At 37.4% G+C, this 22,856-nt stretch overlaps 2 protein-coding genes across 7 annotated transcripts; one reads left to right on the forward strand and one right to left on the reverse strand.

Moving 5' to 3' along the window:
- Window positions 1-1,960: 1,960 nt before the first annotated feature.
- RAD1 (RAD1 checkpoint DNA exonuclease) lies at window positions 1,961-15,020 on the reverse strand. 5 transcript variants are annotated; one of them, XM_007122737.4, is made up of 6 exons: window positions 13,077-15,020; window positions 11,863-12,109; window positions 10,865-10,973; window positions 9,251-9,509; window positions 7,244-7,342; window positions 1,961-6,906 (listed from the first exon to the last, which is right to left on the reverse strand). In XM_007122737.4, exons 1-6 carry the CDS (start codon window positions 13,079-13,081, stop codon window positions 6,729-6,731), a joined length of 897 nt encoding a protein of 298 aa, XP_007122799.1. In that variant the 5' UTR covers window positions 13,082-15,020; the 3' UTR covers window positions 1,961-6,728. The 5 variants fall into 5 exon arrangements, with proteins under 5 accessions (XP_007122799.1, XP_007122802.1, XP_007122798.2 ...); XM_007122740.4 differs by having other exon boundaries at window positions 11,863-12,128; window positions 13,077-15,019; XM_007122736.4 differs by lacking the exon at window positions 13,077-15,020 and adding an exon at window positions 12,592-12,768.
- On the forward strand, window positions 12,791-21,280 carry BRIX1 (biogenesis of ribosomes BRX1). 2 transcript variants are annotated; one of them, XM_024122159.3, is made up of 8 exons: window positions 12,791-13,023; window positions 15,173-15,448; window position 18,239; window positions 19,027-19,100; window positions 19,260-19,310; window positions 19,441-19,542; window positions 20,597-20,725; window positions 20,970-21,280. In XM_024122159.3, exons 1-8 carry the CDS (start codon window positions 12,865-12,867, stop codon window positions 21,237-21,239), a joined length of 1,062 nt encoding a protein of 353 aa, XP_023977927.1. In that variant the 5' UTR covers window positions 12,791-12,864; the 3' UTR covers window positions 21,240-21,280. The 2 variants fall into 2 exon arrangements, with proteins under 2 accessions (XP_023977927.1, XP_023977925.2); XM_024122157.3 differs by lacking the exons at window positions 12,791-13,023; window positions 15,173-15,448; window position 18,239 and adding exons at window positions 16,083-17,151; window positions 18,662-18,732; window positions 18,871-18,920.
- Window positions 21,281-22,856: the final 1,576 nt, after the last annotated feature.

A 22,856-nucleotide genomic window follows, 5' to 3' on the forward strand; every position in this document is an offset into this window, starting at 1 on the left:
TTTCTTTATGATTCATGGTGGTTAAGAGCTCTAGCTCTGGAGACAGACAAGCCTGCTCAAATCCCAGAACCAGCACTTTCTGGCTATGTGTAATCCTGGTTTTCTCATCCATAGGATGGGGATGAGAATAGTACCTATCTCTTGGTGATGCTGTGAAAATGAGATAATGTATGTAAAGTGGTTACCATGTAATAAATAAGTTATTTTCATATTTACTAAAACCTGGGCTTTGACTTCATTACCTTCTAGCTATACCATTGGCAGTGAAGGAAAATGATAGGGGCTAGTAACTGTGAAAAGCTACCACTACGCTGGTATGGAAAACATTTTGCTGGTTAATATCTCAAAAGTGAGCGAGAGCTTAGCCCCTGGAAACGTAATATCATAGACGAGGCAGTCCGATATAATTACTTATATGCAAAGACGATGATATATACACTACGGAGGTCAGTGTTCTTTCAGGAACCAGAGATTTCAGGCAAGGGGAACGGTGCCACCTCGTGGTGGGAGAGCACCAGGCCCAAGGCTGATTTCTAGTTGCTGTCCCTAGCCGAGATCCCTCTCTGATCTTTGCCGACTCTTGATTTTATGCGACGCCTGGGCAATTGACTTAATTGGTGCCTATTTCTTCTTCAAATTTGGAATCACAGTATCTCTTGGTTTACTGACAAGGAAGTTAAAGTGCCACATAGCTTTCTGTATTTTATATGGTCCAGTAGGAGAGAATGAATCAGTCTTCAGTGCGACTTGCATGTAAAAAAAAACCCCAAGTTGCTCATAAAATTTTGTAGCTCATATTTCTGTGGAACAAATTTTTTTTTTTTTTTCAAACAGGGGCTATGCAAACCACACTTGTTGCAGGCTTGTGGTCTAAATAGGAGGTAACTGAAGAACACTTAATAGAAACCGGGTTTCTGGATGAGTCTTTTGGACCAGATTGTTTCTAACTCTTGCCCAACTTCTCCAGTATTAAGAAAACGGAGTATGGAAATCTTAATGGCTGGAAATGGGGATGAAAGATCCTCTTTTTGGCATTTACAGCACCTCTGGGCTGTAAATCTCTGTGCTCAGGAGAAGAAATCACCTGAAAATCATGAACACTATAAAAGGCCCTATATTCGATAAAATTTTTCAGCTGTGATTAAAAGCAATCCACGTATCCCAGATATCCTTGACCTGCCATCTGAATCAAGCAAAGGGTTCCCTGTTCTTTAGGGAGAAAACGCAAGACTCTAGTACCATTTTGGAGGCCTATTAGCAGAATCAGCATTTTAGGGGGATGGCCACACGGTGAAATAGTTGCCTCAGACTGAGGTCAGCCTTCTAGGTCAATAAGGCAGTGATTGGTGCTAGCAGGAGGGAGAGAAGGCAAGAACCAAGAAAAATGCACAAATGGTTTTCTCCTTTCCTCTGGGTCTTCTGTTAACAGTAAAGAGAAAACCTCTACACTAGATAGCCAACAATAAAGCCAACCTTAATTAAAAAAATTCTGGACCACAAAATATATTTACAAGCACTGATAGCAATGGCAGATCAAAAGCAGAACAAAGGACTCTGGAAAAAAAAAAAAGGTCCACTTAGCAGCATTACAGGTAAAGTACCCAAGAGCCATTAGAAACCAGGATCCTGTAACTTGGGAGAAGAAATCTTTAGACACACGCTTTAAGTTAGTTTTTCATGTCACCAGGACTCATATTACCTTCCATTTCCCTTTTTCTAACTCTACTTTCATTCTTTTCAGTTCTTTTTAAGAAAATTCTGCAATTCCTAAGTATTATAGTTTATTGGCAAACATTTAAATATACTATTTGTAAGAATTTTTAGCCATAACCTGTTTGAGGTCATTAAAACTGCTTTGTGAGGAAATATTTGATCTTCTGAAACACTGGCCTCATCTAGTTTACTGAAGTCAGAAAGGCCATTTTGATTCTTATAAATGAAAAAAACAGGGATATGAAAAATTGATTTGTTCAAGGTCAATCTGGTGATTATAAAGCAGACTTCCTGAATCACAGATGATTACTCTTTCCATCCCACTAAACTGCCCCCGCCAAACTGGATTAAAAAGGCTCATTTTAGGAAAGGAATGCTCACCAAGGTGGTTAAAAAAAATCCTGAGCCCCTGAACAAGTGTATATCTAGGAAACAGGCTATCTCGAATCATATTCCTTTGTGTACCCAGGGACAAAGAAGAAGTCAGATTCAAGTTTATATTATAAAAAGCTTTTATTTTTCCCTTTTCATCGCTCCTCAGTTACCTGAGCTGATTTAACAGAGCTCAAACACCTGTGTCTTTGGGGATCCGAATTTGTCTCTGACAACATCTCTATCACTCACTCAGTGCTTCTAGAGCCACATCTTGGTTCTTCATTTGAGAAAGTATTTTTTCATTTCAGTCATTTGTCCAGTGTGTAAATCCTAATAATCAGCCAGTACCCAAGGTATTAGCAGCGAGCAGTGTTCTGCTGTGGCAGGAGCACACATACACCAGTTACTTAATCCAGTGGCTTGTCCTTGGACTGCTAGGCTTCCTCCTTCTTGGCTGCTGCCGCTCTCCCTCAGCTGATTCCCAGAATGCTTTAAGCTTGGCACTCAGGACTGAGGTCTCAGGCTGTGGCCCTGGCTGAAGGCACCTATATTCCATTGACCTTCTCTGCAGTGCTTATGAACTGGTCACCCAGTCGGTCACTGCAGATTTTAGCCCTGTCTGGAGATGGGACTGCTGCTGTTCTTGCCCAGAATACTCTGAATAGACTAAGGCAGCCTCAGAAGAGTTGCTTCCATTTTCACATATCCAGTTGAAAATGGATTTTCAACATTAACTGTGATAAAAACAAAATTATCAGAAAGAAGTGGCTATTCAGACTCCATTTTTGGGTGGCACTAAAATTTTTAAAATTTTACTATTTTGTGAGACCCCAAAGTCTTAACATCTCCAAACTGACAAACCTATATCCAGAAAACAAGAGCACAAAGTATAGCACTGTAAAATAAAATGTTATGGTGTAACCCTCTTGTTTCATTTGAAATTATTTTTAATATTTCCAGTTTTTCTTTATTGACAGTATAAAATTGCTAACTGTCCACTCTCTGAGATTTTGACTTTAAAATGTTTTATGAAATGGTAGTAATAATGAATGGTAGTTATAATATCCTCATATCTGACAAAATAGAAAGTTGTCACCTATTTTGGTTCCAAAAGTTTTAAAATTTTACTACTTTGTGCAATCCCTAAGTTTTAAGAAACTACATTGGAAATGCTCAGCACAACACAACTTACTACAAAGTTTCACTCTTGGCAGACTGTAGATGAGAACTAAACTACTTTCTAAAGTCATTCAGTGGGAAGCAGCAATCTGGATAACAGTCCAATCAAACACCTGATGCTTCTAGCTGACCTAGTCAATAAGGTCATATACAACTTTTACATTCTTTTAAATTAGCTACTGGCCACTGAAATTTGAGGTAGATAAGGCAGGAAAAAAAAAATCAAGCCCCGATCAACTGTCCCACATACAAATTTTAATAAACGTTCATTAGCAAGCATGCAAAGAGTTTATGCAACCTGTCTCATAAGCTCAGTGAAGCCTCACTTCTCTGTTTCGGCAGTTTACCCACCACTTTCCATGAAAGGTCCACTTAAGGCAAACCTGACAATATTCCAGAGATGGGACTGTCCTAATCCATTCAGCAACAAGCAACCGGAAATCTCTGGACAAAATGGCAGGAAGTAAGACCATTTAGGGGAGTCAAGCCTTATACACCAGGCCTAAGGGTACAGGCTACAGGCCTCACTAGATTCTTGTATCCTTTCCATGCAAGGACGGGGAACTACTCTGAAATAATTTAGTTCACATATCCTGAATACCTCTAGTTTTACCAATGAGAGCCACTACTATTAGCTATTATACTGATCAATGAGCTATTAATTTCCAAAAGAAAACCTACTTCAAACATTTACTCTGCTAATTACCGAAACTTCTGGCTGTGACTAAGATATGGATGCCAGTAACACCTGTAACAGCCGCCTGTGGCATTTCTGATTAGAGCACGAGCTGTCCACTGCTGGAGTGAGAAATCCACGGTAGAGCTGCCAACTGCCTGGCGCAGGGGTGCACGTAACCTGACGTGTATAAAAACACTACTGATACATACTTGGGAAAAGAAAATACTATACAATTTCCCTAATTTCTCAGGACCCAACAGCTTTTGTTTCACGTGGGGACAAGGGCCAGCAGTGTGAAGACAGGAAGGGGAGAAGGGAGTCTACACTGTTCTGAAAACCCCTCACCCTAAGCTATAGGGAATGCCAAATGCTGCCCTTTCAGCAACTGTAACTAATTCTTAGCCGGACTACTCGATAGCACCACAGAAATTCTGTGGCTTCTTGTAAAAATGATTATGTTACATGACTTATTTTTATTAGAACAATAGAATTTAACAAATCATTTTATTTTTATTGTTTTGAATCATTCATTCTAGGTGGAAACACATCATCATCAAGTAGGGAATAAACGAATTAAAAAACGGAAAAAATATTACCTACCTATTCCTGGTAAGCACAATTTTACTGGAAAGAATATAAGATAAACTTCAAAAAGGCAAAGATAATCTTAAAAATAAGATTATAGTCTTCTATATGTGACACAAGAACTGAATTTGTAGTCACCAAAGCATCCTGCTCTGCCTGAGGAAGTGCTCCCCCTAGTGGTTTTTCATAGGAACTTTAACAAAGTTAAACTAGACAAATAGAGCACGCATAAAAAGAAAATTCTTTATTAAGTCACACCTTGATGTCAGGGTGATTTAGAAAGAATTAAATTCATTAGTTTCTGAATTCTAAATAACTCAAGATACATGCAGCTAAAATTATAGTCTTAAATGTGCAAAAAAGTCTTATTAAGTCGATACATGTTTTAAATTCTTTATAGGTTCAACTTGAAAAAAATACATTAGGTCAAAATAAATTCAAACGTAAATAATGGAATTAAATAGTGACTAATAATCTGAAAGTGGAGGTTCTTTCACCTAACAAATATTATTGCATCCTAGGTACTGTTCTAGGTACTAGACATGCGAATGAAAAAAAAAACAACCGCCCTATTTTAAATTTAAAGGAAAACTGTAGTCCTTGAAATGTTTACTGATTAAATATTTTCATAATTATGTTTTAGACTTGGTTTGATCTTGTGTTTATCCAGACAAAAAAATATTTGGACATTTAGTAGATTTAATCATTTCCTCCTCAAACATATACTATACTTTACAAAACTCCAACTTCTTTTGTACCAGCTGGGCACCCTGAGATTGCCTGGAAGATTTATTAGTTATCAGGTACTCACCCTGGACTAGACACCCAGAATTGCACAAATTGTACACGTGCCTGGAAGCAGTGCCTACATAATGTTCTGGAGGAGCTTTTCCCTGAAGTGCTTTGCTGAAATACTCTCCAAAGGCCAAAAGTGCCTGGCCACTGAGAGACACTGAGCTGTTGTCACACGGTGCAGAAACTTCATTTTAGTTATATACTTTTTCTAATAGAAAACAAGTTAGATAATTTAGTGTTATATTTTCTTAACCTACATACCACAAAAATTATTTCATTGAAAACTACCTAAGAAAGTATAAAATCACTTAATAAATGGTTTTGTACACCTTGGTTTGATTGAGAAACTCTTATAGGCAAATAGAAGGTATCTAATAAGTACTAACTACACTGAACAGTTTTCAGAACAAGATGAAAATCTGTAACTCTGAAGACTGTTTTATAGCCTGTTCACAGGTGCCTTCAAAATGTACACTTGAAAAATAAATCATGTAATTATTCAGACTTGTCTGACGAAGCCTAAACTTCAGAACATTTGTGAAGAAATCACAGTTAAAAGCAGTCACTTCAATGCAATTAAAGACTATTTTTAAAAAAGTATCGTTTAAAACAGTGGTTCTCAAACTTGAGCACTTGTCAGAATCTCCTGGGGGGAAGCTTTTTAAACTACAGATTGCTGGCCCACCCCCAGAGTTACTGACAAGTTTTCAGGTGATCTAGGCACAACACTCTGAGAACCATTGCTTTAAGACAGATTATCCAGAATTCCAACTAGGGAGCGATGCCCCTATGCCATTACTTTTTCTAACAGTAAATAAATAAAAGAACATTTCAGATATGGCTACACCAAACTTTAAATTTTTAGACTCTTGGAATGTCCTGCTTAAGTAGAATAAAACATAAAACTTACTCATCTTGGCTCATAACTATTCCCATGAGTTCAAAAGACAGAACCACAGGCTAGTCCAGTACTGGATAATCTGTGACTACGTGAAAACATTACTTATAAAATATACAGCAGGGCTTCCCTGGTGGCGCAGTGGTTGCGCGTCCGCCTGCCGATGCAGGGGAACCGGGTTCGCGCCCCGGTCTGGGAGGATCCCACATGCCGCGGAGCGGCTGGGCCCGTGGGCCATGGCCGCTGAGCCTGCGCGTCCGGAGCCTGTGCTCCGCAATGGGAGAGGCCACAACAGAGGGAGGCCCGCATACCACAAAAAAAAAAAAAATATATATATATATATACAGCAACTATTAGGGGGCAGGGACTTAGCTCCTATCTCTTCCATGCTTCCTCCCCTTAGAAAATCCGATAAGAAATCACGAAGAGTGCTACACTCAGAATGAGAACATGACCAATCATGAATGTGTACATAAATAGCACAGTGGATTGCCACACTTAAGACTAAGATTCAGGAACTTCTTCATCAGGACAGCAGTAATATTCCACAAAACATATTTGTCCATCTTCATTTCTAATCATATACTGTAATGAGAGGAATCCTCGGTTATCTGTTCGAATAGATACCTTACAAGATAGGACTAATGCCTTTGTAGAGGGTTTCAGTAAAGAAATCTTGTATCTGTAGAAAAATAAATAAAAAGCTGTTATTTGGACACACTTAAAGCAGTGCTCATAATTCCAAGTAAAGGACACAAATTAGCCGAGAACTACCAAGTAGCAAATATAAGAATAAAATCAAATACTTGTCCAATTTACTAGTATTTTCTTTTCATTTTAAAAATTTCATCCACTATTGCAATCCAAAATCCCCAAGTAAACCCAGGAACCTACTATTTATTTTTCTTAATGCTATACTTTTATCTACACATTGAAAGTTTAAAAAAATTTATTTAATAGAAATGTGGCATTTAACCTTACCTTCATCACCAATGGCAACCTCTATATTAAGAACTGACCTGTTGACCTGGGTCTGATTACATTGAAATGATTCCATCAAATCAGAATCTTTGGGATAGTCAAGGTGGGAGCTTCCTGCATTCCCAAAAGTAGATAACCTACAGTAGAAAATGAGCAACTCATTTATTCATTGGTCCAACGATAAGCCACATTAGGATCCAAATAAGAAAACACTTCCTTAAGAAGCTCATTCTGGTGAGTGAAACAGGTATGTAAACACCTGTTGACAAGACACTATAACAATTACATAATAAAGATTCCTGTAGGATGCTGTGGGAGTACAGGAGAGCTAGCAACTAATAAATGGCTTTGAAAAAAGCCAGTCACAAAAGGAATCCATAGGTGTTCGCCTCAATTTCATTACCTGAATTCTACTCTGATATTGTCCTTTTCCTCCTCCTGAAATCAGAACCATATAACAGGAGAGAGCTGAGGAATGACAGAAGACCCTGATCTTCATCAACTGCAAGCTTGGGGTCCTGTTCCCTATCTCTACTGCCCACCAAGCAATCAGGGCTTTTCTGTATCCCAGACTGTTCTTTAGGCTGTTTTATGGTTTTCTTTGCTTGGTAATATCAGCAGTTTGTAGACAATTTATGAATGTTTATGTTTGCTTAATCTGCATGAACTTATTGATCATTTGCTTTGGGGTTAACATGTGGATGAGCACTATATGAGCACAGTGATAAAGACCTAGGTGCTGGCTTTCTCCAGGATCCATCTTTTCTCTCTTCTAACATCCCCTCTTTCTCACAGCTATGTTGTCCATGCCCAGCCACGCTGATGGTTCCCAAATCTAAATTTCCAGTCTAGACTGATCTCCTGAGCTCTAGATCTAGATATCCAACTACTCCCTAGTGTCACAGGCTCCTCAAATTTAACGTATCCAAAAAAAAATATTTCAACTTCCAGTTCCCCACCATCAAATAATTTCCTGTATGGGAGATGAAAGATATCATGATCCATCTAGTTACTCATGCTGAGAGATCATTTAGATGGGGAGCCTCTGGAATACTCTGTTTAAGTGTCTGGAATTTTAATTCATATCACTGCTTAAGTAGGGTTCCACTGATTTCCATTTTGATTAACATTTTAACCACTCTTGAGCCAAATTTTTAACTGCCTAAGCTATGAGAAAGGCCTGCAGTTCTTCTAAAGTAGATACGAAAAGAACAATTACACCTCTCATACTATGTGTATTTAACTCCTTTACTCTTTAATATTCTGAAATATTTCAAAAGAGAAGACATTTAAATTCTCTCTCTAAATTGATTCTAATCATGAAAAGAGTTTTGCCATTTCATAATTTGTTGGGTCAAGACATGAGAAGCAGCTTGATAGTTTCTGACACTGTATTCCTGATGAAAATTGCCCTCTCTTAGGAAGCTCACCTTGACCATTCCTGCCTAAGTGCTGGTTCCCTAAGTATTTATGTATATTATTTTGGAACTTGATGGCATGTAATTTTGTTCCCTCTGAGCTGTTTCACATATATCCTTGTCAACTTGATTTTAAGCTGTTCCTTCCTGTAGTGCTTAATAAGGCAAATATGCACACAGTAGGTGATCAATAGATACTTAGTGAATGAACCATGTATAGAAAACACCTATTTCCTTTTGCATCCTGTACTAACTTGAAAGGAAAGAAAAAGAGATACCGTATACTACAAACACCTTTTCCAAAAGTTTAAGCCCAATTTTCCTCACGATGCAACCTATCTACAATAGTTAAGTAGTACAACAATGAAAAGACCACTAGGTTATGAACTAGGAGACTGGGCTACTCTTCTAGAAACCAACACTACCTATGAAGATTTAAATAGTGAGTTAATCTTCCTGGGTCTTCCTAGTGTCCTGACCTACAAAAGTATGAAGTAAGAGTAAAAGCTCTCTAAAGTTCTGAAAATTCTAGTAACCTGGATAATAAAAATTCTGCATCCTAAGCAAATGTGTAAGTAGGGAGATGGAGTAAACTACATTAACTATAACTGTGCTGCTTTCAAGTACCTGAAATAAGGTTTATCTGGAGACATGGTGATCTGTAGGACCTCACTTGTCATATCCAATTCGGAAAATGCTTCACGGAGTCCCTCTGACTGCAGAATAATTTTATTAATGACATTGGTGCTGCAGAAATCAAAATCCAGAGTCTCCTCGGGCTCCTGAGTATTGATTTTACAGACTGTCACCACTCCTCCTTCTTCCAGAAATAGCATCAAAGGGTAACCATAACCTTGGTAACACATCCTAAGTGCAGTTAAAGTCCCTGCAATGGAAACAAATCATACTTGGGGCTTAGCTTTTTAGCTCTGGGTTCACATCCTCCTCAAATGATGCCTAAAACTCCTCAAGAATATTTTATCCTGTCCATTTCTAGCATATATGTATGTATATCCTTATAGGAAGGAATCACATCTTCCCTGATGATAGCTGTCTGTAGACAATTCCAAAAATAACTGTAAAAAATTGGGAACAAAATGTAATGTAACTCTGAAATCGTTTTCCAGGTTGCCAAAAAACACCTCAGAAATAGTTAGTTGATTATATACATACAACTTCAGGACAGAGAATCTATATGGTCCAATACTGCATGTAATAACTGTTGTGGAATAGGCTATGCTATTAGTGAAGGTTCAATTTGTACAACGATGGATTGCTTTGATATTGTCTTACTATAACATCAGTGTATTCACTGTGATAAGGACCCTTCCAACCTTTTCTATTGGGAGATAGTCTTCACATTTCCTCAAATTTTAAGGTCTAATTGGGAGAAAAAGGATGGCTACTGGTGGTTAGGGTTTTACCTCTGCAAACCACTAGAGAAGAGGAGGAATATGACAGGACACTCTAGTTCCTCTTCCTTACTAGGGTGGAGAACCACAGTGAGGAATGGGGGAAGGCAGATGCTTTTATGGAAAACCAGCTGGGGAACACTGCATTAGAAAATATAATTTTAACCAATTCCAATAATAATGGAATTGTCATTACAAAATTAAAATATATTTTCTAAAAGACCATAACTGAATTTTCCCTAGCAAATACCCAGATTCCTTTCCTATGAAATAAAAAATCATTCTTCTACGGATTCCTTGTTGTTTTATATCTAGAGCAACCAAATTCACTATTCCTAAAAATATATAAATATTTTAAAGGAAAGCATTTAAGAAAATAAACGTAACTTATAAACAGGGATTAAAAAAAAAAGCAAATAAATTTCGAACACAGTAAACTGGGAGTCAGGACAATTGGTATCTATTTTTTCTGCCACTAACTGTAATTCTAGACAAGTCAGAAAAAAGCAATTAAAACATATTTCTCAATGTTAAAGGTATTTAAGACATGTTCAAAGTCTTCTGATTAGTTGAAATTTAAAATCCTAAAATCTTCATAAATTAAAAAAAGATGTAAATACTTTTGCAAATATGAAAAGAACTGTAAGCACACTTTCTATTAACACTGTGAAAAATCAGAATCCATGATTGTGGCAAATGAAAAATAAATAGGCAATTAATTTTCTAAACAAATCTTTATATTACTTATATTCTAATAACTTTGCCTGTATTTTTCTGACCATTCTATATAATGCTTTTATGTTGTTATAATGATAATAAAATAGTTCACCTGGCATAGGGCTTGATCCAAAAATAGATAAACAGTCTAAAAGGATGGTTAAATTAATTCGAAAAGTAACAGACTCTTCTTGAACTCTAAACTCTTGAAATATTCCAGCCTACGAAAAAAAGTAAATGTGAAAATGTATATATATTAAAGAATGAAAACTCACATGTAAGTTTCTATATTTCACTTTATATGTTTTTAAAATAACAATATTGTGCTAGCCCCATGAAAATAATTTCAGATTATCAATCAAAACATCTTAAACTTTTTCAATTGTGATCCATTAGAATCCTGCTACTCAACAGTTGAAGGTGTAACTGATTTCAGTCCCGTGCGAAACTTTATGAAAGGTCTTTCATCTAGCTTCTCGGAGCTAAACTATCCTCCACATGACTCTCCCTTGTCTCCATTTTGTGCCCATCAGTTCGGCGAATGTCATTTGGAAAACAGCCAATTAGACACCGCATGAGTCATACTGGTTTTCAATTTCTTTTGAGGACAGGAACCATGTCTTATTTATCCCTCTGTACCTGAGGTCATACTGTGCGCTTAGGTGTTCTAAAAAAATGCTGAATTAAATCTGAAATCCTATCTGAACCATACAAATATTATTTCGTAAGAACACATAGATTATAACCAATACAAGGAAAAAAATTAATAATAGGAAGGTAATGCAAAAGAGCATATACTATGGAAACAAATGTTCTGGGTTCTCATCCCAACTATGCCACTTGCCAGCTGCAGGACTGTTGGCAACATATAAAACACTCAGTAAAGCTGCTCGCCTATAGTTTAAGTTAATATATTTTAGACATTATTATTAGTAACCATTATCTCTGTAAAACACGATGGGGAAAGAATTTGTTACCAGAAGAGAAAAAAAATTCAAATAATGATACTTTGTTCTCTAACTTAAGTGATGTCTATTAAGACCCTCGGAATTCATTGAGCTGGGTGAAGAATATCATATGTCACAGGCTGAAAGGTGCCGACTTCCATACCTGAATAAAAGCATTTGCTTGCACACACTTGGCGTTTTCCACTGTAACCTTGATTCCATTTTTAGTAGCGAAACATGTGGCATGTTCTCGGAAATGAATGGCCTTCAAGATAGTGGAGAGATTCCTGACGTTGTCAAGGCTGGCCACTAAGCTGTAATCGTTCTCATCTGGGATCTGCTGGGTTAGGAGGGGCATGGTCCACGGCGCATTCGGCCCCGAGGGATGCTCCAGGTGCCAACACCCGCTCCTGCGGGGTCACGAAACACCTGATGAGATGCGACAGATAAAACTCCGCGTCAATGCTGACGAGGCCCGTGATTTCAACCGGCGCTGAGCCGAGTGCAAGAGGTCTAGACGTTGAACTCGGCGGAGCAGGGATTGAACCCCGCCTCTCTGTCACTTAACTCTCTAACTTGGGGGGACATGACTGTCTGTAAGCTACGGTTTCGTCGTCCTTACTAAGGAGACAGTAACACACGAAAAGCTACGAAGGATAAAAATAGGCCAACTAACACGGTCATTCGGGGCCAGCTTCAACCAAACTGGGGCTACGTATCCCCAGGGTCGGTTTTGAGGTGTCCCGCACCTCCAACCTTACTCCTAACGGAACAGGCGTTAGAGGGGCGGGCTTGAGTCCTCGGAAGGTCCTCGAAGAGTCCTAGACAGCGCAGCTCACCAGCCCACGGCACCCGCTTACTAGTCTCGGGATCCCGAGCACCCAAACCTTACCTTTGCGCCGGGCCAGGACGCAGCTCCCGGAAAACTGGGGAAGAAGTGGAGCGGCTCCCGCCACTCTTTTCAGATTGGCCGGACAGCTCGGCCACCGTCACCATAGAGATGGACGAGGCCTAGAGAGCCGAGCGAGCCGTACCACAGAGACGGGAAAGAGGCACCATAGAGCAGAAGGAGGACCGCCGAGCCGAGCCCCGGGACCATAGAGATGGGAAAGCGGAGCGAGCGGCATATCCGGAAGGAAGGCCCAGAGTGAAGGCAGCGAGCAAGATGGCGGTGACTAAGCGAAAACGGCGTGGAGGCCCGGCGTTTCAGGCGAAAAAGCTAAAAAGAAACGAAAAAGATGCTAAGCCGCCTGCCAAGCCGAGCGACGTAGCAGAGGAGGCGGAGGAGGAAGAGAGAGATCGTATCCCAGGCCCGGTTTGCAAGGTAGGGGAGGCTCTGCGGCCGTGGCTTCACGCGCCTTCGTTGGCGCTGCTTACCACATGATGGCTCTGCGGGTTTCCGAGTTGCAGGGGTGTTTCGGGAGCTCGGTCCCATGTCTCCCGGCGGGACCCGCTACCGCGTTTACATTTAACCCTCGTGCACGTGGCCGCAGTCTTGGAGGCTGCGGGCTGAGCAACAGGGCGGACTTCTGAGCTCTTAACTGGCTCACAGGAAGCGACTTACGGGAACTCAGTTACAGTGTTTGGTTTTCCAGTTACTCCATTTTTTGTTGTCGTTGGAGGATAGTACTTTTTCCCTAAAGTTGTTTCTCGCTCTCGAGTATATCCCTTCCAGTGATGAATTCCAGCGAATCCCTTCCAGAATTCCGCATTCTGCCATAATGAGCTGCGGTCATTTAGGGATCCTGAACCTTGTTATGCGGTCGTTTAAAAGTTGCTCTCCTTTGGGACTATGATTTTGCCTTGTTTGATCTTTAACTCTCAAGGGGTAACGAAAACTGGAGTAGACTGTATGACCTTTACGTATATTCGACAAAGTGTTAACGTGCCAGGCACATAAGAAGTTAGGTTTCCCCTGCTTTGGGATTGCAAAACTAGAACATGACCACTTCCTCCTAACATGTTGGAGTTTAGAAGAAAACTAAGAACTCATATGAGTTGATGGTTTTTATTCAAAAGAAGGTGAACACAAGTTGTTGGACTTAATTTTCAGTCAGCCGAGAGCTCTGTAAGCTAGATCAGATACTGTGGAGACAAGAATTGTGTTTGATTTATTAACTTCTGTCTCCCCCCGCTCCCAAACTTAGCATAAACCTCTGTCTACCACGTAGTGAGTGATAGATAAATGACCCTTTGTGGTGGAGTGGCAAGCACTGGGAAAGGAGTTAGCTTTTAGTAATGAAAGCTGAGCTTGAATTCTAGCCCTCATATTAATTATCAGGGACGTTTTGAACTCTGCTCACCTGCAAATAAGAGCAAGAAAATGTGATTTACTTTTTGTGAAGAATAAGCTGGACTTCTTGTACATTTTCTGTAAACGTTAGTGTTCTCACTCTTCCCTTTAAGAGTTAGAAAGAAATATGATAGTAGCTATGATCTGAGTCACAATATAAAAAATATTACTGAAGTACAAGAGATAAAGATTACTTTAGGATAACCAGGTAAGGGATCATGAAGGATTTAGCCTTTGAGCTGGATCCCAAGGTAAGGGCAAAATTCTGATATCCAGAAATGAGAGGGAACAATATAAGAAGGAGAGAGCAAGAGAGAGAAAAAAACTAATCAAAGGTGTTGAAGTGGACGAAATGCTGACAGTTTAAAAAGTACAGCCAAATTGGCTAAAGTGTAGCGTTTATTTGGGGCAATAGCGAGATAGAAATATACATGCATTTTAGAATCCAGTGTTAAAGCTGTGTCATTTTGGACTTTGTTTAGAAAACCCTGGAAGATAAAGACGTGATTGGAGCATGTAGGTGGTAGTCTGCCTTGTCTGTTGGAGGAGCTTCTGGCTGGAAAGACCAGCATTTAGAAGATTTGCAATTGATATAAGAATCTGAAGCTTGAAGGCAGTATCACTAGGAAAGGACCAAGTTGTTGCAAGGAAAGATTGATAGCATTTACTAGTGCTTGTGATCTGAGAGAACAAGGGCAAACAGAAGAGTCAAAGCGTGGGGGACTGAGATGATGGTGACATCATCAGAAAAATAAATAGCAAGGAAATTTACCGGATTTTAAGGGTTGATCTTCTAGAGTTGAATTTGAGGTAAGCCAAATACTTGGATTATTAGGGCTAGAAAGAGTTCCTTACCTTTCTGTAGAGTTAGTTGACAGTCAAAGCTGTGAGAGTGATTATGAGAACTCTGTCCTGGAGAGATCAGAAATAAAAAAAGAGGGCTAAGAAAGAATCTTTAGAGTTGGGAGGAGGAACTGGAGAGATTGAAGCAAAAAACAAAAAGAAGGGAAGCCAAGATTTCTGGGTAGCAGCTGGGGTCAGTGAGTGCTACAGAGATGTTGAATTAAAGGTTAAGGTCAGGATTGTTTGGCTTGCTACTTGGAAGCTTTATCTGTAAACAAACAAACAAGATAGATTCACTATGAAATGTTGAAATTTATCTCACTTTTTTTTCCTTTAGGGCAAGTGGAAAAATAAGGAACGGATTCTCATCTTTTCTTCTAGAGGAATAAATTTCAGAACAAGACATTTAATGCAAGACTTGAGAATGTTGATGCCTCATTCTAAAGCAGATACTAAAATGGATCGTAAAGATAAGTTATTTGTGATTAACGAGGTTTGTGAAATGAAAAACTGCAATAAATGTATCTATTTTGAAGCTAAGAAAAAACAAGATCTCTATATGTGGCTTTCAAATTCACCTCACGGACCATCTGCTAAATTCCTTGTTCAAAATGTACCTTTATATCATATACTTTAAAATTTTGTATTTGTAAACTTGCCTGTTTATATGTTTTCACTTCGAGTCGTTCGTTCAGCATGTCAGGTAAAGAACCATGACTTCTCAGAAGTTCAGTGCCAAGATTTTTCCAATTAATATTTTGTTAGAAATTCTTTGCAAAATCCATTAAACATTCTCTGCACTTTCTTAAACAGATATCCCAACTAGCAAAACATTTCTTAAAGGTCCAGGAATGCCTTCAGTGTAATGTTCTCAGAGGTCATGAGCTGGTTTGTCCTTCTAAATGATTCGGGACTGCCATGTATTGCTTTCTGCATTAAAAAAACCTTTTTATTAAAAAACTTAATGGGGCTTCCCTGGTGGCGCAGTGGTTGAGAATTCGCCTGCCGATGCAGGGGCTTTTGGTGAATTACCACATTTTGCTTTGTTAAAAGAACTCTTAATTCAGATCTTTAGTACACCACGGTATCATCCCAAAAGTCAACCATTTGTGGACCATGTGTTTACGTTCACTATTTTGGATAATAGGATATGGTTTCGGAACTTTCAGGTTAGCTTTAATTAACTTTTAATTATACTTTGAAATAAATTAGGATATATTGTTTTTATAGACATGGAAAATGCCACAAAAAACAACAACAACAAAAAAACAACTTAATGGGCCAGGAGTAGGATTTCAAGCACCTTCAAGTTGGGACTTAGTCTGCTCCTAATTGCCATGCTTTTCTTTTTAGTAATGGGGTATCTTACAGGCAAGTGAAGAACATCTAGTTTGGGGTTTATAACTGTGACAGCACTCTCATGCATGTGTTATTGTGCCTGTGTTGGGAGGTGCTTTTGCTTTTAATTCTCGGTAATAACTTAGTTCTTTAGACCAATGTTTCTCAAACTGAGGTCTGCTGTTACATCTTCAGGTCTCTGAAACTAATGAGAGAATTTTAATTTATGAGCCGTAAATGTGGTTTGTGAGAATTTTCCCATTTTTGAAAGGGATTCATAGAATTCAGGCATACCTCTTTTTATTGCGCTTCGCTTTATTGCAGTTTTTCCCCCATTGAAGGTTTGTGGCAACCCTGCGTCGAGCGAGTTTCTTGGTGCCATTTTTTCAGTGGCATTGATTTGCTCACTTTGTGTCTGTGTCACATTTTGGTAATTCTTGGAATATTTCAAACTTTTTCATTGTTAGCATTTTTTAGCACTAAAATATTTTTAAATTAAGGTATGTACATTGTTTTTTTAGACATAATGCTATTGTACACTTAACAGACTACAGTATAGTATAAACGTAACATTTATGTGCACTGGGAAACCAAAAAATTTGTGTGACTCGCTTTATTGTGATATTCACTTTGCTACGGTTGTCTGGAACTGAACCGGCAGCATCTCTGAGGTATGTCTGTACACGAGTAAGAGACACTGCTTAGAGCTTTATAATTCTTGAGGACTATTTTTAATCACTCATTTTTACATTTCAAAAGAACAAGATTTTTAAAAAGGTCGTGTGTTTTCAGGGCTAATTTTGAAGATTAATAAAATCTCATTTAAACTGAAGATTATAAAAATACTTAATATTTAATTTCCTAGAAAGTATGTGTGATTTGATTGAAGTAGCTTTGAAATTTTTTGTTTACTTACCTTTTTTTCTTTTTATAGATACTAAAATGGATCGTAAAGATAAGTTATTTGTGATTAACGAGGTAATTTCTAGCAACATTGTATTTAGGAACACAATATTTGGAACACTAGAAATAGTTCATTTAAAAAATTAGTTATTCAGTGACTTTTAAGTTGTTTTGCATAAGATATGCAAATTTTATGGACTTTAATTATCTGCCTTTTAAATTTTTATAGTACTCATTGTCTGTTTCACACAGTTTAGTGCTTCAGTATATATTATTTCTTGATCATTCTTATATTTGTCTTCTCTCAACAAGCATACTGAAATTTCCTGAGGACAAGGATTATCTCATTCTTTTTCTCATTATGTCTAGTACAGTGCTAAATTCATAGTAGGTACTCATAAAAATTATCAACGTAAATAAAATAAAAAGCCCATTAAATATTTTAAAAAACTCATTGAAAAGTATTTTGCCAGTTTTAAAAGCAGTGCATGTGATATTTGCTCTTAAGATATTACAAACTAGTAATATGTTAAATTTTCAAAGCATTGTTGAAGACTAAACTTGTGTTTTTAGAGCAGATTTTCTTTTAAAACTTAGAATAATTGTTTTAAGATAATTCTCTTAGCTATTAGGAAGGCCTCTGTTATTCATTTAGCACAAATTTTTGAAGTGCTGCTCTATCATGGCATTATTCTGTAGAAACAGTGTTTAAAAAAGTGCCCCTGTCATCATGGAGCTTACATTCTAATGGGGGAAACAGGCCCTAAACAAGTAGTATAATTTCAAGTGAAGATAGGAGAAATAAACAGGATATGGGTTGCCAGCAACTAAAGCTTACAACTTAGTGTGTAGTTGTGTTTATTGTAAGACCAGTAAGGAACAAAAACATTGGACTGAAGAATTCTTTAAGCCTCAGGTAGTGTATATGTATTAGTTTATGAACACTACAATAATATAGGACTTCATTCCTTTTATTGCTTTTGTATATTTCTCAGTTGTGACTTCGTAAATTTTTAAGATGTTGAAGTTTAATTCAACTTGAAATGGGTTTTGTATACTTGCCTTTCACCAACTCCTTAGTGATTTTACAGAACCAAATCACAGAAATGGTAGTACAGATGAGGAAGAAAAATTTCTTGAGCTTAAAATCGAAAAGCTAAAGAGTTAAAAATCAAAGTAACCATTATAAAGGATGTTTTTGGTTCTGTAAGGACTGTATTTTTCTACAGTTGGTGAGGCTAATTGTAATGTGCTTTATCCCTGGGGCATTTGTCTTAAATCTTTGTAGTTTGTACACAGGACCATGGTCAGAAGAAGAGGTTCCCCAAGGGAGGCCAGTAAAAATGCTAGGCCAGAAAGAGTAGCTGCTTCCACCAAAGAGGTGGGCAGAGCACAGTTTACCTTGGACAGAACACCTAAAAGGAACTTTAAACGTTTCCATGAATAAATTTACCTTGATTTAGATCTTTGTAGCCTATTAACCTGCTTAAGTATTTTTGGAGGCATCTAAATATTCATTGCATTGAATTGCTTTAGATCTTATTTTTATTATCCACTTCATTTTTCTATACTTTGCTCCATTTAGGTTTGTGAAATGAAAAACTGCAATAAATGTATCTATTTTGAAGCTAAGAAAAAACAAGATCTCTATATGTGGTAAGAGAATGTATTAAGTAAGATTAGAGAGTATGTGAATATTATTAGCACATTATGGTGTCTTTTAAACTGAATTGGTAGTAAGCTTTTACTACCGTCTAAATTTTAATTAGTTGAAAAAGCTTTTATATTTTTTAGGCTTTCAAATTCACCTCACGGACCATCTGCTAAATTCCTTGTTCAAAATAGTAAGTTGACTCAATTTAAAAGTTTTTGTGAGAAAATTGAAAATAATCTTTTGGGATAATTGTGCCAAAGTTGTAACTATCTTTGTTGCTGTTGTAATTTTTCTAGTTCATACCCTAGCTGAGCTAAAGATGACTGGAAACTGTTTGAAAGGTTCTCGGCCCCTCTTGTCTTTTGATCCTGTAAGTTTCTCATTTAGTGTATGAGGTCTAATTTTCTTACTGTGCATGGTTGTTTTTTGGTGGATATAGTTGTATAATTCAATTTAGTTAATATAAAAACACAAACAATTTTAAACAAAACTAATGTTGTCAAGTAATATGTTCACTCTATTTTTATAGGCTTTTGGTGAATTACCACATTTTGCTTTGTTAAAAGAACTCTTAATTCAGGTAAATATCTTTATTAGAAAACTATTTTTAGTAAAATATTATAAATGAGTGTCTTCCTTTTAACTTAGCTATCTAAAGCACACATGGTATGTCATAGAATACAGAACTAATGTGTCCTTTTTCCCACTAGATCTTTAGTACACCACGATATCATCCCAAAAGTCAACCATTTGTGGACCATGTGTTTACGTTCACTATTTTGGATAATAGGATATGGTTTCGGAACTTTCAGGTTAGCTTTAATTAACTTTTAATTATACTTTGAAATAAATTAGGATATATTGTTTTTATAGACATGGAAAATGCAAATGATAAATTCTTTTCTTTTACATCGCTTTCTTTTCCCCACAGACTTGTAGTAAATAACCTTTATCTCATAACTTAGGTTCATGGCTATCAGCTAATATGGTGTATGGACTTTCTAACAAGCCACTATATATTGAGTAAAATATAAGTTTCTCTCCCAAGAGGTTAGAATCTACCAGGGGTGAGGTGGGGTTTAAGACTTTGAAAAAACATAACCCCTGTAGAAAGCATTCAATGAGAACTATAAGATGAGTCATACAGTGATTCATCCAGGAGAGGTGATTCTGGAAATCTGTGGAGAGGTGGAAGAGAGCAGCAAGGCAAAATTTCAGACAGCTTATGAAGTAAACTGGGCTCTTTTCTGCATGTTGTTGTTATATTGTATACTTCGCAGTGTGAGTTAAACATATCCCCTTCTTAACCCCTGAGGGCTGGGATCCCAACCCAGCCCTCGGGTTAAGGGAAACCTTAACCAACTATAGTAATATTTGTAGTTCAGAAGTTGCCTCTTAATTCCACAGTCAGTAACGGTTCAAAAATAAATTTTGCCAATGTCTTTTTATCTACCTTTTAATCTAATTCGAATTAAATTTATAAAAACAATTTAGGGTTGATTTAAATTTTGAAAGGGTGCCCCATAGGGTGCTTTAATACATTTTGTTATCATGATTGCAGCTTTAAATATTCATTTAACCACAATTTTTCAAGAAGACATGCATTGTGAGAAGCAAGATACCAAACTGAAGTGACTCAATTTTAAAAACACACTGAAAAAGCATTTATATTTTCTATGACAACTACCTGTAACCAGTAATGTATTTCAGAAAGTATTGATGATTTGGCACTTGCCAAGTTTCACTTCCACCTTAACTTCATTGGTTATCAGTTCTTTTAGGCACATTTGTAATGAGGATATAGCCTGTATACATCTTAGGAGTAGTATATCCAAACCAAAATGAAATGTTTCCTTTTTATTAAAGATCATAGAAGAAGATGCTGCTCTTGTAGAAATAGGACCCCGTTTTGTCTTAAATCTCATAAAGATTTTCCAGGGAAGTTTTGGAGGACCAACTTTGTATGAAAATCCTCACTACCAGTCACCAAACATGGTAAGCTGTTTTTATTCAGTGGTCCTCGATGTCCCAGAACTCTTGGGCCAAAATAATTCTGTCAAGTAACTGTTCTGTTAACTGTGAAACTGAATTTGGTTTTTGCTGCATACAGTCTTACAAATTGCTTTTTTTTTGATGACACAGGGTGAAGGGAAGTAAGGGTTTATAAGTGAATGTCTTTGCCGTATATAAATTTTTTTTTTTTATTTCAAAAGCACCTTTAATATTTTTTTGTTTCTAGCATCGGCGTGTCATAAGATCCATCACAGCTGCAAAATACAGAGAGAAACAGCAAGTGAGAGATGTGCAGAAGCTGAGAAAGAAAGAACCAAAGACTATTCTTCCCCATGATCCCACTGCAGATGTTTTTGTTACACCAGCTGAGGAAAAGCCGATAGAAATACAGTGGGTAAAACCAGAGCCAAAAGTCGATTTGAAAGCAAGAAAGAAAAGGATTTATAAAAGGCAAAGGAAAATGAAACAGAAGATGAACAGTGGGCATGCAAAATGAATCAATGGATAACTCATTTGTTCTCATTTGTTTTATTTTTATTTTTTGCGCGAACCCGGTTCCCCCGCATCGGCAGGCGGACGCACAACCACTGCGCCACCAGGGAAGCCCTGTTTTATATTTATTTTATGTTCAATGTGTAAATACTTTTATTATTTGGGACGACCTTATATCTAATTAGTGTGACATTTAAAAGACAAAAATTAAGATTTTGTGGCTTCGGGGGTGTGGGTCCTATGTTTTTCTAAATAAAATATCACCAGAACTCATCACTTAATTTGTTTTTCTTTTCACAGCTTGTTTGTATTACTAATTCAAACAGATTTATTGGATCATTATTACATGTAAACAGCATTAGGCGCTTTGAGAGCATAGTTTCAGGTGGTAAAGTTGGGGTAGACTGCTAGAAGGGAAAGCATCTTACTGTGAGGTTTGAGTCCCTGAGTCACAAATCAGTGAGGCCCCGGAAAAGCTAACCTCTCATCTTGTTTTCTTACCTTGAAAATGTATGCTAAAAATACTTAGGTTTTGCAAATCAAATGAGTTAATATATGTGTTGAAAGCTTTTTGTAGATTACAAATTTAATTTAGAAGCAGTGCCTGTAAATTACTCATCAAATTAACAGTAAAAGGAAGAAAAACAGGACAGTTGTTAAGAGGGCACCAGAAGATTTGAATTTCTCCTGTTAGGAAAGAACTTTACTTGAAGTAAAGAGAGCACTGGGCTTACCACCCTGGAAGTCGATTAGTAATGGAAAGACAAGATTCTGGGTGCAAGTGGCCAGGGATAGGGGTCATGCATGTGGTGTTTTGTCACCCACTAATTTCATGCTAATCATTTTCTCCTGTCTTTTTCTGCAGCGTGATTAGTAATTCCATAGTATTCCACTCTGTCACAGCTATCTAAGCAGTCCCTTATTGGATATTTGAGTATTTCACTTTTATCTTTTTCTGGTATAGGTGCTTGCAGCAAACTTTCTATAGATATTTTGTACAATATTTGTGGTTTCCTATAAGTAGAACTCTGGTCAAAAATTATGAACCTGTTCCCCTAAATATTGTACCTCACCAGAGGTTAGTGTTCATTTCCTTACACCCTTGCTGAGATACTCTTTGTCAATTAGATAGGTAAAAAAATGAATACTGTTTTTTGGCTACATACTGGTTTTTCTTTTTGACTAATCTTTTGTGTGGTAGTTAATTTGTTAGGGCTCTTTTATATAGTGAGGTTTTTCTAGGCATCTTTCTTAGTTTGTCACTTGGGTTTTGATTTTGTCTTTATTTTAGATCTGTCTGTAGGCAGAATGATCAGTTTTTCCATTTCACTTTTTCCTAATTTTCTGCTAAGAAAGGCCTTCTTGAGTGTATAATTAGGCTACTTTATCTTGAAATGGTCTAAGTTAAGCTACTTACCTTGAAATTTAAGTAATTCAAGTCACAGGTTCACTTGAAATATTCAATACTTCTATGTGGCTAATGAAAGGCAAATCTGGTTAAGTGCAGGGGAAAAAAGGCCATTATTTAAGCGATAGAATATAGGCTGAAAATTAGCTGTGTATTTCCCTTTCATAATCATTTATATGGATAACTCATTTGAATGAGAATTCCTCATCTCCC

This window comes from Physeter macrocephalus, chromosome 8 (genome assembly GCF_002837175.3).
Source record: "Physeter macrocephalus isolate SW-GA chromosome 8, ASM283717v5, whole genome shotgun sequence".
Classification (NCBI taxonomy): Eukaryota; Metazoa; Chordata; class Mammalia; order Artiodactyla; family Physeteridae; genus Physeter; species Physeter macrocephalus.